Source organism: Plecotus auritus (genome assembly GCF_963455305.1).
Source record: "Plecotus auritus genome assembly, chromosome: 7".
In the NCBI taxonomy this organism is placed as follows: Eukaryota; Metazoa; Chordata; class Mammalia; order Chiroptera; family Vespertilionidae; genus Plecotus; species Plecotus auritus.
Window position 1 is genome coordinate 164,512,927 of NC_137774.1, and position 18,809 is coordinate 164,531,735.

At 38.6% G+C, this 18,809-nt stretch overlaps 1 protein-coding gene across 7 annotated transcripts in view; it reads left to right on the forward strand.

The window, feature by feature from the left end:
• Positions 1 to 18,809, forward strand: part of CTNND2 (catenin delta 2) — an 804,920-nt gene that overhangs the window by 601,960 nt on the left and 184,151 nt on the right. For all 7 annotated transcript variants that reach the window (XM_080680431.1, XM_080680434.1, XM_080680433.1 and 4 more), the window contains one exon: positions 15,057 to 15,270. In XM_080680431.1, coding sequence (XP_080536557.1) covers positions 15,057 to 15,270 — 214 coding nt within the window. The remainder of the gene's footprint in view (positions 1 to 15,056; positions 15,271 to 18,809) is intronic.

An 18,809-nucleotide genomic window follows, 5' to 3' on the forward strand; every position in this document is an offset into this window, starting at 1 on the left:
TCCCGGATGGCAGGCAAATGGCTAAGAATGTTTCATAGCTAAGGTGTACTTCTGCACAACCCATATGCCTTCTTCGGTACTCTCGCACATTAATTCTCTTGCCACAATTGCCACAACTCCTTCCCCTGTTATTCCTCTGCTCAGGAAGCATGGTTCTCCATCCTAACACCCCAAGTAGTTTCTTATGTGGTGTTCAGTGCCAGCCCCAATTTGGTCTTTGCCTGGCATCCTACAGCACCCCCTGCATCCTGCCTCTGCAGACTTCCAGATGGGCAGACACCCTTCTCCACAGGCCTCACGTTTTCTACTCCATAAATTGTCCAAGTCTGATAGTAATAATAATAATAACGCCTACCCCCACAATCCTCGAGTCAATTTAAGGGCCAAGAAGATATGGCACCGCCTAATGCAGATACCCACTCTTTCCCCTCAACACTACCACATGTGTATCCCACTTTAAAAATCATGGGCCTGCTATGCCCCAAACATTTTTGGAATTTAATCATGTTCTGCATTATGTGGTTCACCAGTCCACACTGGTCTTTAAACAAGTGTGGTAGGTCCATTCTTGTTCCCATATTCCTCAGGGTGAAGCCAGTGCTGACAGTGGCTAGAAGCCCCCAGATCTAGGCCGGCACCACATCCCATTTGCTCTCATCTCTCCTTGCCTTTGCTTCAGCTACCCTGGCCTCCTGTCTCCTCCTTAGGACGCTCTATCACCCCTTTATGTCATTTTGTCTCTATTCAGATATCCTCTGACCATAGTGCCCTGGCCAACCCCTCCCCTGCAACACCTTCCCTCATCCTCCTCCTTTTCTACTCTATCTTTTTTATGGTTCTTTTTTTTTTTTTGTAACCCAATGCTGTTTATTTGAAACAAAGGGAGAAGGTGTGCTGATTAGAGGTAACGGACTGCCTGTACAGGCCTCTATTATGGTTCTGATCACAGGGGAGGATCCGGGTTTTGAGGAGCTTCAGCTTGTGCAATTTAGCAAATCCTCTTTAAGGAGCAGAATACCAAATCATAACTAAAAATTGCTAAGTCCTCTTCCACATAAAGCTGCCTCTCTGTGTTTCACTATTCAAATGACTAATTGGCTTCTTTGCTGGTTTTTTCACTTATTTTCTCACTGCTGCACAGGTACAGCGGCTTGGTGCATCTCACTCACCTCTGAACCCAGTATCTAAGCAGACGAGGCCCTCCATAAACATTGGTCAAATAAGGGACTGTCCAATTCATACAAAAATAATAATATTTGTAGGCTTCATATATATTCATTCTGGGATGTGTTAATAATTTTCAAGTAGTTACCTGTCTACCTTACAGGGCTTGTGTTTTCAAAATGTATGTGTGCTCATCTAAAATTCTTATGAGATGTATATGAATTTAACTTTGCCACCTACACATATATTAGATTCTATATTTTCCCAATGAAGAGGTACAAGATCAACTTAGTAATTATTCACCTGAAAGTAAGCATTAGTACTCAAGGGAGATGACTGATTCATTCATTTAAAATTTAAGACCAGAATTTGAAAGAATTTGTTTTTATTAGATTTTTTATCTTGATTTAAATTTTCCATATTAAACTATTCAGTCTCAGTCCAGCCTCATTTATGTATGGATAGGAGGGAATAAAAGAGAAAGGTAGAAAAGGAAGTGAAAATCTGAACCCTTGTTAGATGAAGATGTATCCTAACTTCAGCATGTCAGTATGACCCCCGTGAGGATGTATTAAACTTATATTCAAACTTGTATAATCAGGATATTAAAAGCTGAAGCAATGTATTATATCTGTATACAATTATTTTTAGAATTAAGTTGATTCCATTCTTGTTTGTGTACAGGACTCTTGCTAATCCTTGAAATCATATACTAGTAGATATTTGCTTCCATTATTTTTGTCTTTAGTTGGCATATTTAGTTTTTAAATTCTTGGAATGTACATAATGCATAGTCAGCTTCCTTAAGCTGTAATTCAATCCTTCAACATTAGTTTGTAATTCTTTTTTTATCACATTAACTGCTAAATACACTAGGCTCTATTTCTTTCTATCCATTTTCTTCTGTTGAGCCATCTGACCCCTGTGTCACTGTCACAATGCTTTAATTACTGAGGATTTATGTAATACTTATATATGAGATGCAGTAATTCTCTCCTTGTACTTTTCTTCATCAAAAAATCTATTCTTCATCAACAAAGTATTCTTTGTTGTTATTGCTTGCCTAAGATTCCACATGAAGAATCTTTTATCTTGTTTGAAATAAATCTCTTTTGAATTTGGATTAAAATTATGTTGAAATTGTGTACATTTTGGAGAATCCCTAACCTTTTCAATATTGACTTTGTTTCATTCATAAAGAAGGAGGTGTTTCATTGTATTTATGACTGGTTTTGTTTATATTGCTTGGTAAAAACTCTTAATTTTATTCAAGGAGATTCTGCATGTCTTGGGTGCAGAGTTTACTACGAGACTCAACCTCACTAGTAACAAGGGAAATGCAAATGAAAACTAAAAAGAGATACCATCTCTTATCCTATCTAATAAAAGAATAATATGCAAATTGACCATACCTCCGCTACACCCACCAGCCAATCAGAGGCGAGTATGCAAATTAATCCAACCAAGATGGCTGCAGCAATGGAGTGAACAGGAGGCTTGGGTTTCCCCGGTGATGGAGGAAGCCAAGCTTCCTGCACACCCTGGCTGGCCCAGGCCTCCGCTGAAGGCTACAAAGTTTCAATTATAGAAGATAAGTAAATCCCAACAAAAATGGCTGCAGCCACAGAGCGAACAGGAGGCTTGGGTTTCCCCGGTGATGGAGGAAGCCAAGTTCCTGGCCTGCCCTGGCCTCCGCTGAAGGCTACAAAGTTTCAATTATAGAAGATAAATAAATCCCAGATCCCAGGGCCTCCGCTTGGGTCACTGGGGGGCGTGGTCAGCCTGCAAACTTCCACAGGCCCCTTGCCCAGGCCACCCCATGCCCCAAGGGAACCCCCACCCTGATCCAGGACACCCTTCAGGGCAAACCAGCTGGCCCCCACCCGTGCACCAGGCCTCTATCCCAGGGGTCCTCAAACTACGGCTCGCGGGCCACACGCGGCCCACCGAGGACATTTATCCGGCCCACCAAAGACATTTATCCAGCCCGCCGGGTGCCGCTGCCTGTCCTACTTAGCAGCCGACTCATCCCGGGCCCGCAGTGCGCATAGGAATTTGTTAAAATTTTATTTTTAAACTATAGTCCGGCCCTCCAACAGTCTGAGGGCCAGTGAACTGGCCCCCTGTTTAAAAAGTTTGAGGACCCCTGCTCTATCCTATCTAATAAAAGTAATATGCAAATTGACCGTCACTCCACCACACAAGATGGCTGTCCCCATGTGGACACAAGATGGCCAGCAGGGGAGGGCAGTTGTAGTGATCAGGCCAGCAGGGGAGGGCAGTTGGGAGGGACCAGGCCTGCAAAGGAGGGCAGTTGGGGGTGATCAAGCCTGCAGGGGAGAGTGAAGTTGAGGGCGACTGGGCCTGCAGGGAAGGACAGTTGGGGGGGACCCAGGCCTGCAGGGGAGAGCAGTTGGGGAGGGGACCAGGCCTGCAGGGAAGAGCAGTTTGGGGTGACCAGGACTGCAGGGGAGGGCCGTTAGGGGTGACCAGGCCTGCAGGGGAGGGCAGTTAGGCATCAATCAGGCTGGCAGGGGAGTGGTTAGGGGGTGATCAGGCTGGCAAGCAGAAGCAGTTAGGGGCAACCAGGAAGGCAGGCAGGTGAGCAGTTGGGAACCAGCAATCCTGGATTGTGAGAGGGATGTCCGACTGCCCATTTAGGCCCAATCCTCCTGGGATTGGGCTTAAACGGGCAGTCGAACATCCCTTGAGGGGTCCCAGATTGGAGAGGGTGCAGGCTGGGCTGAGGGACACCCCACCCCACCCCCCTGTGCATGAATTTTGTGCACCAGGCCTCTAGTTCAATATAAAAGAAGTCAACAATTCAAAGTATGGTCAAGGAGACTCTTACTCTCTCCCAGTGGGGAATAAGTTAGTGCACACTTTTGGGCTATATCATGTAGTTGAATATAAACAAAATCTAGATACACCCCACCAATCCCAAACGTCTATCCTAGAGAAACTCTTTCATGGTGCACACAAATGTACATGGCACCATTGATTGTGTAAGCAGATCATTGGAAACAACAAAATATCTACCAACATGAGATTGGTAGAATAAACTGTGATTGGTCCTACAAAGGAATACTTCCCAGTAACAAAAGTCAATGCCTAGATGCTGTGCCTGTTGACTTGGATAAATATCACCAATGTAATGCTGTGTGATAAAAGCAAGTGAGAAAAAATAGGTGCAGCATGATACCACCGACATATATCTAAAAATGTAAACCATGCTATGGATGGTTGGGAAGAAATACCTACAGCGTGAGACACTGTGTTGTAGGGGTTCAGAGCACAGACCTGGACATGGGCTTGAGTCTTCACTCTGTTCCCGCTCCCATGTGACACTGTCAGTCATATCATTTCTGTATCTCAGTTTCATCATTTGTAAAGTAAGGATATAACCTTTTTGTCACACACTACTTACATTTGTTTCTAATGTGTGTGCATAGCACTCTTTCATTATAACTTCTGGCATTGTTATCAAACTTAGTTCTTTCTATCCCAAGTAATATGGAAATATTCATTGATTCATTTTCATAGAATTTTTTTTGTTTTGGTTCACATTTTAATTTCTAATCCATATGAAATTTATTTTGTGTAAATGTAAAGACATCAAATGTTATTTCCCTCCCTCAAATGGTGCGCCAGTTTTCAAAAATTTTAGGTAATAAATCCCCACAGCTTCCCCACTATATCCTGAAGTCTGGATCTTTTCTGGGGTTTTTATTCTCTTCCATTGTTGTGTGTTGACTCTTCAGCCATTGGCATATTGTTCTATTTGTTGGTGCTTTAGTGTATATTCAATCTTCTATGTTTCTCTGTTTTTTTTCTGTGATTTTTTTTCCCCCATGTTTATTGTCCTACATGAAATTTAGAGTCATTATGTTCAAAAACAACTTCAACGTGTGTTGGGTTTTAAATTGGAACAGCTTCTATTGTTAAATTAATGAAAGGAAACAGATGTTTATAATACTGCATTTTCTCATACAGGAATATAGTATACTTCCACATTTATTCACATCTGCTTTTTTGTACCTCAGTAAGTTCATGTAACTTTCTTCATACAAAAACTACTCAATTCTTAGTATTTTATATACCATATTTCTATTTTAAATGAGATATTCTTCTATTAAAATTCTGAATATTTTTAGTATATAACTAAACTATAGATTAATGCATATTCATAAACAAGCATTTTATTTTTTATATTTTTATTTTATATTTTATTGAATTCTCTTATTAATTCTGAAATATTTTTAGTAGATTTTGATAAAATGTGTGTGTGTGTGTTTTTTTGTTTTCCAGTAGATTTATCTCCCTTTGTTGATTTTTCAGCCTTACTCTATTGAAACATCCACAACAAAGTTAAACAATTAGGATAATAACTGTCTTCGTGTCATTCTAGATTTAAGTGAGGATAATTTCAGTGTAAAATTGTTTAGGTGCCATAGTAGTTATTGATTTCCTCTGAGCCACATCTAAGTACAAGTTCAAATAATCTACTCAGCTAGGATATAAGTACTCACAACCAGAAACAAAGGCAGTGACATGGAGTCCAGACGAGCAATCTAAACAAGGCCCCATTGGACAGACCCCTCCGTGGTCAGCTGTCCATGGTCAGCTGTCCAGCCCACGGGAAAGAAGCCATAGGAATCAGACTCTGGAGAAGGGGGAGAGAGAAAATGTGTCCCCACTAGCATCCAGAGAATTCTTCAAATACACTGTCCACCTTTGTTGATAGTGGGTATTTATTTTAGGCTATAGTGCTAACTATATGTTATAGATGTAAATAGCACAGGATAATGAGATCTCGCACATATTTTAATGGAATGTCAAATAGAGTAAATTTCTTACAGTCAAATAGAGTGTGTGTCTGCTTGAACAGACTGTGTGTCCAGACCCACAGGAGATAGGATAGTACTCAGAGAAGGAGAGAAATGAAAGGTGGGCCCTGAACCTTAGCATGTGGTCTTGCCAGGAGAGATCCACCCACTCACACGTGGCACTTGCTTCTAGGTAAGTCAAGGACAGCAGTTTGGGGCTCTTTCAGCTGAATGGGACCTGGGAATGATTTAGGTACTTACTAATCCGATTTCATCCACACTTTGTAACTTGGAAAAAAACATGGGATTTTGCTATCACTCAGTACCTAATTTGGAAATAGAAACCAAACTTTTGCCCTAACCGGTTTGGCTCAGTGGATAGAGCATCAGCCTGTGGACTGAAGGGTCCTGGGTTTGATTCTGGTCAAGGGCACATGTCTGGGTTGAGGGCTCGATCCCCAATAGAGGGCATGCAGGAAGCAGCCGACCAATGATTCTCTCTCATCATTGATGTTTCTATCTCTCTCTCCCTCTCCCTTCCTCTCTGAAATCAATTTTTTAAAAAAAGAAACCAAACTTTTGAGTTCTGTTTGGAGCACAGTAAGGGAGACTTGTATAGGAGGCATTCTTTCTAATTCTCAGTACTTCATGATTTTGTATTCTCTATGTACAAGGACTGCTCAAACGTACACCGGGTAATGGAAACTGCTAGCCTTATTCGGAACACGTTGAGTGTGTCTGAAGGATGCCTTTAGAAAAGGAATGTGTGGAATCACTTGAAGTTCTTGTTAAAAAGAAAAGAAAAAAGGGGTCCCTTCCTGAGTGCTCTTAAAGGTAATAGACCTCGTCTTTGGCGTGCAGCAGTTCTGAGCACCCAGGAGTGTTTGTGGAACGTCAGCTGCCAGCCCCCAGAGGGACACTCTGGCATCATTGCTGGGCAGCAAGATTTTCAATAGACAGCCTGACGTCCACTGTGCATCTGCTTAGACCTATCCTGAGACAGGGACCATCTAGGAAGCTTCACTGCCTGTGATCCCAGTTAGCAAGAGGGGAATGAAAAGGACCACGCACTGTGGTGTATGGAATTTGTGTGCCATGTTTCCAGTGCTTTGTTCCTTTTAAAGTGTCTTGTAAAATGCATCGCTGGGTGCATTTTACATTCTGACCAACTTGAAGGGCTTTTCCCAACTCTTATCTTTATCTTTTAAGTGATGGGATTGTGAGGGTGATGAGAACTTGAAATTTTGAAATTCCGTAAAATAGATCATTTCAGAGACTTCCATGGGAAATAGTTTTCTTTAACCAGCGTTATGGGCAGAAACTATTATTAATACATGTCTAGTATAATATCAGCTACCTCACTTAAATTGAGGGTAATAAAAAACAACAACAACAAATGTTCAGATTCTCCCTTTCAGCTGTTCATTTTGTTCTAAGTCAATGCAGTTCCCTCTGTGATGGTCTTCAGTGACAGCGGGAGGTTTGGCTTGTTCAGGGTGCAGGAGCTGGGTTTGGAAATCTGTACAGGGTGACAAAGGTTCTAGGAATGCTGGGTCTGCAGACTGGAAAAATAAAGGAAATCAAGTAACAATGGTAATGTATGTGCAGACATTTTTATCTTTCTATATGAGTTTCAGAAACCAAATAGCTTTCTGCTAGACACAGATAGAGATGAAACCAAAACCCCTACACATCCTTCATCATTGCACATGAGTATTGTCTGAGAAGAACTACATGAGTCTAGAACCTTCTGAGTCATTTAACTTGTTACTGGATATAGCTTTTGCTACTAGTTGCATTTTCTGTCTGTTTATTAGAAGATAATTTGATACTAAAATCAAAATATGGTCCTTCTCCTTGCCTAATGATTCACTCTATATTTTAAAAAAATTTTGCTTTTCTTCAAGAACTAGTATTATAAATACATGCCTTATAGTATAATGTCATTAGTTATATACCATCTTGAATTAATAATATGTCAGATAAAATATATTTTACATATTAAATAAAATTTATGAAGTTATAACTTAGAAATACCTGCCTTCTACTGATTCTATCATACATTAGCATATTATTAAGTTGATTCACATATTGACCAGATAATAAGTCAATTCAGAATATCCTTTAACCAGTTGATATAGTGGGTAGTTTCTTAACAAATACTACTCATTGAGTTCTTTGGTAAACAATTCACATGTGAAATTTCATTTGATCCTGAAAAAAACCCTAGGAGACATTTTTTAAATTTTGTTCATGTTGTACAGACATATAAGTAACTTACCTCAGTGGACACAGGTTTTAAGAGAAAGAGGAATGATTTAAACCCTGTTGCTCTAGCTTCAAAGCCAGTATCCCCAAACACTGCACTATAGACCCTCTCTAAAACATAATTTTAAAAGAAACATAATCCATCTTGGTTTACCTATTGAGTGGAGAAAATAGATTATTTTACACAACTATATATAGAGAGAGATTTTCTCTCAAAATTCTCAAAAATAATTTCTACCATAAAACTAAAAAAGGTTTTGGCCTTTATGTAATGTACTTCTCTTTTATTCAGAGGCAACTATTCATACATATATCAATTCAAATGATATGGGAACATTGATTATTTAACTGGATTTACTATAAGGGCAAGGGATAGAGGTAAAACATATATTTCACAAATGATAACTTTGCAATTTCTACATTAATGTTGAGAAGTGAGATTCAGTGACCTCTGGCTAAGCCCCTAGTTGTAGAGCCAGAAACTTTGTATCTTCCAATAACCTTTAAACAGAGAAAATTACTTAATTTTTAAACATTAATAAAGCATATATATATATAATTTTTTAAACCAACACTAATGAAGAATAACAGTTAACTGGAAACATTAAAATCACTGAGTCCAATATACTTCTTTTTAGTTAGATTTCTATAAGCCATTTCTCAGACATTGTGACTTGGTTGTTCATAAATATCTAGAGCAAGAGAAGTGATGTGTATTATTAATGCTGCAGACTATTTAAATCTACTCAGAGTCTCAGGTCCAGGCTAGTTTATTTTAGCACTAAACCAGAAGCCCGAAGTTATATCCCTTTTGCTTAAGACCAAATGGATCCTGGAAAGGTATGGAAATGTCTACCCAGGACCTTAACTCTTTGAAGTCCTTATCTCACCTACAATAGGTTAACAGAAGGCAACTCAGCCTCTTCTCTCTTCTCCCCTCAGTTCCACTCCCCTCCCCCCCCCCCACCCCACCGCCCCTTTCAGATGCAGAGTATGTGAGCTACTTCTTGTTGTTTGTTTATTGCTATGAACACCTACAGCCCAGGCCTTCAGGGTCTCACTATCCCTGAAGACAGGTGCCCCTCAAGGGGAATTCTATTTCTTGTTAAAGTAAGTTTTAACCCACTATACCTCATTATCATCATTATAATTTTATGAAGACAGTTATGAACTTACAAGCACGGTTGTAACTGGACATGTCCTAAATTATTCACTGAGGTTGATATCAATTTAATGAGAATATCTAATTCATTGGTAAGTATATATTATCCTCCATACATGCAGATAATGTTAAGAGTAACGAATTTCATAAGTGGTAAGGCCTCATTTTTTGCAATGGGTGATATTATATTACTTGCATTTTTCTTGTATTTAATTTCGTTGTCTACCTATTTGTTTTCTGATTTAAAAGGTTTACATATATTCTGGCTTCTAATGAAGGGATAAGAAAAAAAAGCATTGCATCCTGCTCCTGAATGATTTTTAGATACATTTAGTTCTAGAGTTTAAATTGTAAAAATACTTTAAATACTAAAAATACTTTGCATGGCAAAGGTGTGGAAGCCAATTTCATTCTCCCTCAACACACACTGGGTGAGCTTCAGTGATTCTGTGCACACACATCCCTGCATTTTCCCCAAGAGACTGCATCAGGTTTAAGAACGCCCTCTCTGTAAACACTGGAAAGGACAGGCAGTACAGCATAGTTTTGCTTTGTTTGATTGGTTAATCCATTTTTAAATTTTTTCCTGGGTATGGGATCCATCAGCCCCCATCTTTCTCTCTCTGTCTAGATCCCTGAAGTTCATAGCTAAGTAGAAAAATAAATGAGAGCTATTGATATAGAAACAATTTACTAAAGTGGACCATTTATCAGAGAATCATATAGTAAATGAATTTGTCTACCCAGGTTATGTATGAAGAGCTCTTTCTTATCATTCCCTGAGCCTGTCAAATTCAGGGAAGTAGCAGATATAAAATTTGTTCATTTCAAATCCAATTCAAGCTACACCTCCCTGTGTGGGCCTCAACATTGTTTTTATTCAATAATTTCTATTAATGTAAATAAACCTGAATCACACAGTCTTAAAAAAAGAAGAAAATGCAATGAGCTATCACTGCAACCTACCAGAATGGCCAATACCACGAACACTGACAAAATCAATTGCTGGCGAGGTTGTGGAGCAACAATAACTCTCATGCATTGCTTCTGGGAATGCAAAATGGTACAGCCACTTTGGAAAACAGTTTGGCAGTTTCTTACAAAACTATACATGCCCTTACTGCACAGTCCAGCAATTGTGCTCCTTGGTCTTTACTCAAAGTTGAAAACTTTGGTCTACACAAATACAGGTAAATGGATGTTTATAGCAGCTTTATTCATAACTAGGGGCCAGGTGCACGAATTCGTGCACCTTGAAAGGAACTGTGGGCCATGAGGCTGCAGTAGGCACAGGACAGGTCTTGGCCCATCCTCCGTGCCCCCGCCTGGCCCCTCCCACCACTGTGCACCACCTTGGTCTATTGCCCCTGCTCACCTGCTCTACCACCTGCTGCAGCCAACACCTGCCATGTTCCACATACACCCCTGATGGTCAGCACACATCATAGCAACTGATTGCTCAGTTGTTCTGGTTGTTCTGCCATTTGGTCTATTTGCATATTAGCCTTTTATTATATAGGATTGCCAAACTTGGAAGTAGCCAAGATGTTTTTTAATCAGTGAATGGATAAATAAACTGTGCTAGCCCTAGCCAATTTGGCTTAGTGGATGGAGCATAGGCCTGTGGACCAAAGGGTCCCAGTTTCAATTCTGGTCAAGGGCACAGACCTCTGTTGCAAGCTCCTCTCCAGCCCTGGCCGGGGTGCATGTGGGAGGCAACCAGTCAATATGTGTATCTCACATTAATGTTTATCTCTGTCTTTCCTTCTCTCTTCTACTCCCTCTAAAAATCAATGGAAAAGTATCCTTAAGTGAGGATTAAATTTTAGAAAAGATAAATAAGCTGTGCTACATCGAGACTGTGAATATAATTCACTACTATATAACTCAGTACTAAAAAGAAATGAGCTATCTATCAAAACATTAAATGCATACCACTAGGTGAAAGAAGCCAATCTGTAAAGGCTACATACTTTATGCGGACAACTATATGACATTCTGGAAAAGGCAAAACCATAGAGACAATAAAAAGATCAGTGTTTTCCAAAGGTTAGGGAGGAGGGTGGGAGGGGTGAACAGGCAGAGCACAGAGCATTTAGGGTCATGAAATTATTCTGTATGATACTATAATGATGGATACATGAGATTAAACATTTGTCAAGACCCCTAGAATGTGCAACACCAAGAGTGAACCCTAATTTAGATTATGGACTTGGGTGATAATGATGTGTCAGTGCAGGTTCTTCAGTTAGAACAAATGTAGCACTCTGGTGAGGGATATTGATAATGGGGAAGCCTGTGCATGCATGAGTCCATGTTTAAGAACTGTACTTTTTGCTCAATTTCACTGTGAACGTAAAACTGATCTAAAAACCTAGGTCTATTTAAAGATAGTAAAAAGGAGAGTCAGATAAAAGGACACTAACAGGTGAAAAACAGCCACATCATTTTTTCCATTGATTGATAAATATTTATTAATTTATTATCACATGCATTTTATTTTTTTAAATATTTTTAAAAATACTTATTTATATTTTACATATATTAGATATATAGCATTTTATTGATTTATTTTACTAATATTAAACAGAATTATTTAAGATTTGATTGGAAGGATTGTGCATGATGATACTTAGGGGAGTAAGGGAACAGGGTAAACTGGCTAAGACAAGGGGAGTGATCAATGGAAAGGATAAATGGGATGGAGATTGCTTGCCATTTAGTGGGAGAGGGATTAAAGGTGCCATTTCAAAGAATAGAATTTTCCCTAATAATTTTTCAAAGAGAATCTGTTCCTTATTAATGTTTAAAATAGGTTTAGCATCTTATAAGGGTTTAAGGTTGGATATAAGAAGAAATTAGAAGAATAGGTGTGAGGAAAAGTCAAAGGGAGGGAGGATCCAGGAGAAAAGAAGAGGGGAAATGCGGAGTGCAGCATGACCCCTCTACAGCCACCCAGAATCTCTGTAAGTATAAAGACCCTGTAAGAGAATTGGAAGCCTGCCTCATGGTTTCCCTCTGGTCCTGCTGGGAGAGGAGAGGTGGTGGGAGAAGGAGGAAGAACCTAGGACCCAACCATCACATTTCACATCTGTGAATGTTTAAATATCAGCTCTGACTACTGTCTGACCTCAGAAAAACAAAAGTAGGATTACCACATTCTTAGATAAATTCAACCCCAGGAAAACAAAAGTTTTTAAGATTGGTGATCTGGTGACACCCGCCCCCCCCCCCCCCCCCCACCGCCCATAAAAACAGCAGAAAGAAAAGTTTATTGTCTTATTTGTGTTTCTCTAAATAGATTAAAATAGAATTTAGGATTTTGCTATAAATTTGGATATATGGCATTAATTAAGGTCACACTGAATACATTGTGTTCTCATTATGCTGTTAAGAATTGATATTGCATTTGTTTTGAATTCATTTCCCTTTAGTGCTTTGCAATAATATTTTAATATCTTGATTCATTATGTTGTATTAATGAGAATATATTATCATAAGTTAAGAATATTAACTATAATAAATAATATAGCTAATCTATAGATAAAATAGATTTACTATACCATCTACTTTCAATATATAACCAATTGGTTAACTGTGAGAATGGTTTTATTACCTCTTTTTCATGGTTTCATCATTATTAAGATAGCTAAACCCAGAGAATGTTTAAGTAAAGCACACACATGCAAATACACACATAGAGAAAATGACATTTATAGTTTAACTTTTTTGTAAAAGTGGAACATCCCTCCTGACGTATTATAATAAAGGTGATGTTATTGCCCAGCTGTATGTCAAAGACACATGTATACAGTGGTAAAAACTTTCATCTCCCTTGGATGGGTGCCAAACAGGTCCTTAGTAAAACTGCAAATTGGGAAAAAGTTGTTTTCCGATCCTTTCTCTCTGTTTAAAATTAACCCAGTAAGCCATTTAGTCACCTTCCCTGGGTGCTGTCACTATTATAGACTGTGCAGGTACCTCAGGGAAATTAATTCCCTTAACAACCAGGCCCTCCCTCTTCCTTTTCTTGTTCTGTTCTTACAGGAAGTAAAGACATTCATGTTTTCCATAGATGTAGAATCTGTGAGTTCTAAGTATTACAATTTTTTTTGTGTTTTTATTTTATTGATGGATGAAAATAATTCCTACAGGCATATTCTGAATCATCAGATGTCCCATCTTATATCATTTTATTTGTAAGCTGGTGTGGGAAGGTCTGCTGTAGCCCCCAGAGATATTTCTGACCTGGTCACAGAGGGTCTGGTCTTTTATTTCCTTTGAGGAGGGATATTACTGGATTTTGAAAACCTGAGTGTTAGCTAATCTGAGAAACACTACTGTAACAAGTAATATACTTTCTCTCCTAATTCATTATTTATTGAAAATCTACTCTGCGCCTGGCCTTGCACTTGGGATAGGGATGGAGTTTATCAGTGAATGAAACAGACTTGCCCTTCAAGAACATAATTCTAGCAGAAGACAGACAATAACAATAGCCATAACAATGAAGTTAGAACATGACAAGTGCTATAAAGAATTCTATAACAGGTTAAATTAAAACAAGAATGCTGGATTGGGGTGGGGGATATGGTTCAGATTGCAGTGGTAAATACTGTGGTTGGAGTATTTTCATAGAGAAAGTGGGATCTGAGCATCTTTGAAAGAATTGGGGCATTGAGCCACGTGCCCCAGCACATATGGGATGAATGGATTTTCTATAATAAGAAAACTAAGTAAGGAAGGTGCCATATTATACTCTATCATGCCAACTTACAATTCTTCAATTCCTGAGGAATATTGAAATTAAACAAAGAAAACAATATTACTGAATGGATCGTGTTATTTATTTCATATAAATGCAGAAATATTCAAGTACAGCTTTGTACAAAGTAGTCTGTATGTTAACTAGCCAGTTTTTTGCTTTAAATTTTTTAATTGGTCTAAAAAATTAAAGGGTAACACAATCTATAAACATATTGCAATGTATGTTTTTATCAAAAAATCAAAATTTCTATGGGTAAAAGAACACCAAAATTGATTTTGTTGTTGCTATTAATCAAATACCTACATTAAGCACTAGGTCTTAGTGTTCTGACTAGCTCTCATGGCGAGTGGCTTTATTTTCCAGGTCTTCTCAGATGAACATACTTGTATGAAATCTTCTGGTTTCTCATTTAGTTTTTGGTTCCTTTGAAACATTGGGAGCATTTCCCTATCAAGCATAATTTTAACATTTTGTACATCAGTTCTGCAGCCCTTTAAGATAGTGGTTAAATGTGATTAGTCTTAGGAGTGAGAAGCATTCTCTTGGTCCTCCATCTGCTTCATGCCATGAGTACTTAGTATGTGGGCATATTTTTACAGAGAGATGGGTCTGAAATCCATTAGAAAGTTAAAATCTTTCCAAAATTCCATAGCTTGAAAGGAAATGCATTTGAATGTTTATCAGTAGGATATTAAAGCAAGTAAATGCAATAAAATCTAATGATAGCACACATTTGTTTTCTTTTCTGTTTCTGTGCCTTAATTCAGTTCAGTGCAATTAATTGCAGCAGCTACTTCACATGAAAAAACCGTTTTGATTTAAGAAAGCTTCCTCTCTAAGGCACAAGGTGTGTCCTTTGTTCTTTCAGATACGGAGACAAGGAGGCATCCAGCTCCTGGTGGACCTGTTGGATCATCGGATGACAGAAGTCCACCGTAGTGCCTGCGGAGCCTTGAGAAACTTGGTGTATGGGAAGGCCAACGATGACAACAAGATTGCTCTGAAAAACTGTGGTGGCATCCCAGCGCTGGTGAGGTTACTCCGAAAGACCACCGACCTGGAGATCCGGGAGCTGGTCACAGGTTAGAATCCTTATTAATAGCATGACTGTCAAGATCAATTTCCATTCTCCAGCATAATAACAAATGTGGAGAGTCCAGACCTCTCCGAGGGCTAACAGCCATAGGCAGTTCAAGTAGGTGTTGGCAAATGATGAAACAAATGACTAAGAGCATATTCAATGTAACACATGGAGACTGATCAAATTCAATAATTATAATCCCATAAACATAACCCTCACTAAAATTATGTGACCATATTTCAGTCTTTGTCATTTGACTTAGTACCCACAGGTCATCATTAGAATGGCATTAATAATGATTAAAGGGACCATTGTATTCCTCACTCAAGCTCCAAGGGCCCTTCCTTTACCTCTATAACTTGTTTCCTAAGCCCATTTCTTCTATGAATTACTTCTTCTACCTCTGATTTTGTAAATAAATGTTCCCTTATGGTTTGAAAAAAAATAATGATGATTAAAGAGCCTTGTATCTGAGTTATTGCTAAGAAGGTATATATTCTGGTTTATACTGTGGTTAACAACAGAGAACTTATCATATTTAACAGTTCATTTCAGTTATAAAAAATTTATGTCTACAAAGTCCCAACGTTATATGCTATTAAATATTAAGGAACTTTTCAATTGTGAACATGAGAAAGCCTTTCCATAAACATAGAACTTTTGAGTTTTGTAAAACAGAGAAAATTGTCAAAACCACCTCTTAGAGCCATCAGGATTAATGAATGAAAACATGTAAAGCATTTTGCACATACCTTTCTTGGGACACATATGGACACAGTAAACATCAGCCATTCACTATCATCCCTCACTTTTAAAGCGTGCAGTTTTAGTTGGAGTACTAACAACATGGGTGTCCTCAACATGTGATTTCAGATTGCTCTTCTTAGTTATACACATGGCTGTTCTGGGTGATATTTGGTTTTGGGTTCATCAAACTTTCCCATTCAAACAAGTATTTTGCCAGTGGTTTGCAAGGTTGGCTCTCAAAAGTGGATGTTTTCATTATCCAGGATTCCACTGACCTCTGACTTGGCTCTAAGATTTTCTTGTAGCTATGCTGATGAAGTCTGTGTGAATTTGTCTATTTAAGGAAGTACATTACTCAAGCCGGAGTTATAAATTTTGTTCAATCTTGGTTCAAGACTCCTAGCATCAGCATCTTTTCTTAAATTTACACCCTTAAAGATTATTGTCATGTCTTTTTGCCATGATGGATCCTATTGAAAAACAACAAGCACTTTGGTCAAGCTACCACTCTAGAAATGGAAATCAGAAATGAGCATCTATAAGAACATTCCACTGTGAGACAAATCGCTTTAAGTAACAAAGTCATGACAAAGCCTTCAAAATATCCACACTGGCAGACATCTGCTTAGACCCAGCATTAGTGATGCACATCTAGCCAAAGCTGACTACTCCACTGCCTGATGCAAAAGGTAAAATGAGGCAAATGAATGCACCTCAAAAAGCCTTAGAGAGTCATGTTCATCTATACCAGCCCGTGGTCATCTGCCAAAGTGAGCTATGAGAGCTTGGAATCAGTGGGCTCCCACAGAGCTGGGGGAATCCAGTGTTTTAGTACAGCCAAACCGATTTAACCTCAAGGTCATCCTTAGCTGTCTTTTCTCAAATGCTTTTGCATTTCTACAGGGTCAGGTGTGTGCTAAACTTTACACTTCTGCATGTGCAGGGTTGGCGTTAGTTGCCCACACCCACACAGGCATGCTCATAACTAACACCAGTGCCCACTGCGATGGGTGGGCCCCTGTTCTGAATTGTTGAACCATATGGTCCTGGCAGCTAAATATTAAAAGGACAAACATATTCACATTTTGGAATCTTAACTAGGTGAACAGCAAGGGAGTCAATGGCTCTGGAGTGTAGAGCAGAGAGTAAGAGTAAAGAGGCTTTCTTCATTTCTGTTGTCACAAGCTCCCTCCCCCCACCCCCCAAATCCTTTTGGGAATTAGGTTATATATGTATACAAAAATTTTAAAACGCAATGATTTAAAAGTAACAAATATTACTTCCTTTGTAATTCTCCAGTGGAACTAATATAGAGTTCAGCAAGGAGTAAGCACCGAGGACATTCCAGGAGCCCCATTAGGACACACTGCGTATAAGCAAAAGCATGAAAACAAATGTGCTGAAAACATAGGGGGATAATGAGCTTTGAATTCCTCTCTGGATATTTACAAACTAGGGTATTTTGTAAACAAATATTCAAAAGAACAGTTTTAGTGTTGTTGTTTTATAATCAAGCATGTTTATAAACCAGATTTTAGATTAGATCTAGGTTCTATATACAGAGTAATCTAGAGTACCAAATTATAAGCAATAAAAGACTAAAAGAAAGGAATGATCTTGTATAGCTTTAAATTATTTACTGAGTATTCTTTGGCAAACTGTTTGAACAATAATAAAATATTAAAATTGAACTATTTACATACATTTACATTCAACGCAAACATGCATGCTTTAAAAAACAGCTGCCTGTTTGCACAGCCCTATCTGTTCACAGTAGAATGGATAGTGCCTGTTAGGCATTGCAATAAATAACTTTCTTCCTTGCTGTGAGATGATGATCAGAATTTTATTAAAATCCAGTTGAAGCCATTATATGCTAGCCAATACTTGAAATGCGCCAAAGCAAATAAACTTTGATTAGAAATGCTGCGTGTCCTTTGGGCTTGACTAATATAATTTTTCTCTCTGTAAATATGGAAATAATCAACCTAAATTTTGAAATGCCCAACTAAAGATTTCAGAGTGCTTTACAAATCATAATAAAACAGGTTTTATTGAACCATAAAACTTAATAAATAAGTTTTATTTTAGTTGAAAGCAAGAGTCCTTATGATTTCTACTTCTTCAAGGGTGGAGTGTATTCTTTGATCTTATGCTTTGCAGCCCCAAATAGTCTTTCCTTTAATTAAGGAGACAGAGCTCACTTTACCTACTTCACTTAGTAGTTTTAGGTCAGTTGCTTAGTCTCCAAAGGGTTCTGCTATAAGTTGAACTATGTTCCCCCAAAATTCACAGGTTGAAGTGCTAATCCATAGTCCCTCAAAATGTGACTCAGATGTAATTAGTTATGATAGCATACTAGGGAAGAGTGAAGTCTTAATCAGATAAGGCCCATGTCCTTATGAAAAGGGGAAATTTTAACACAGATACGTACAGGGATAATGCCATGTGAAGATGAAGGCAGAGATCAAGGTGATGCTTCCATACGGCAAGGAACACCAAATATTGCCTGAAAACCATCAGAAGCTCAGAGAGATGCATAGAACAGGTTCTCCTCACAGCCCTCAAAAGAAAACAACCCTGGTGACATGTTGATTTTGCACTTGTAGCCTCTAGAACTGTGAGACAATCAAGTTCCTGTTTAAGTCATTCAGTCCTTGGTACTTTGTTATGGCAGCTCTAGGCAGCTAATACAGACCTAAATCCAGACTGCTCATTCCCCTTTTTCCAGAAGTGAGCAAACACATTTACTGGTCATGGAAATAAAGCAAAGCAAATAAATGTAAAACTATG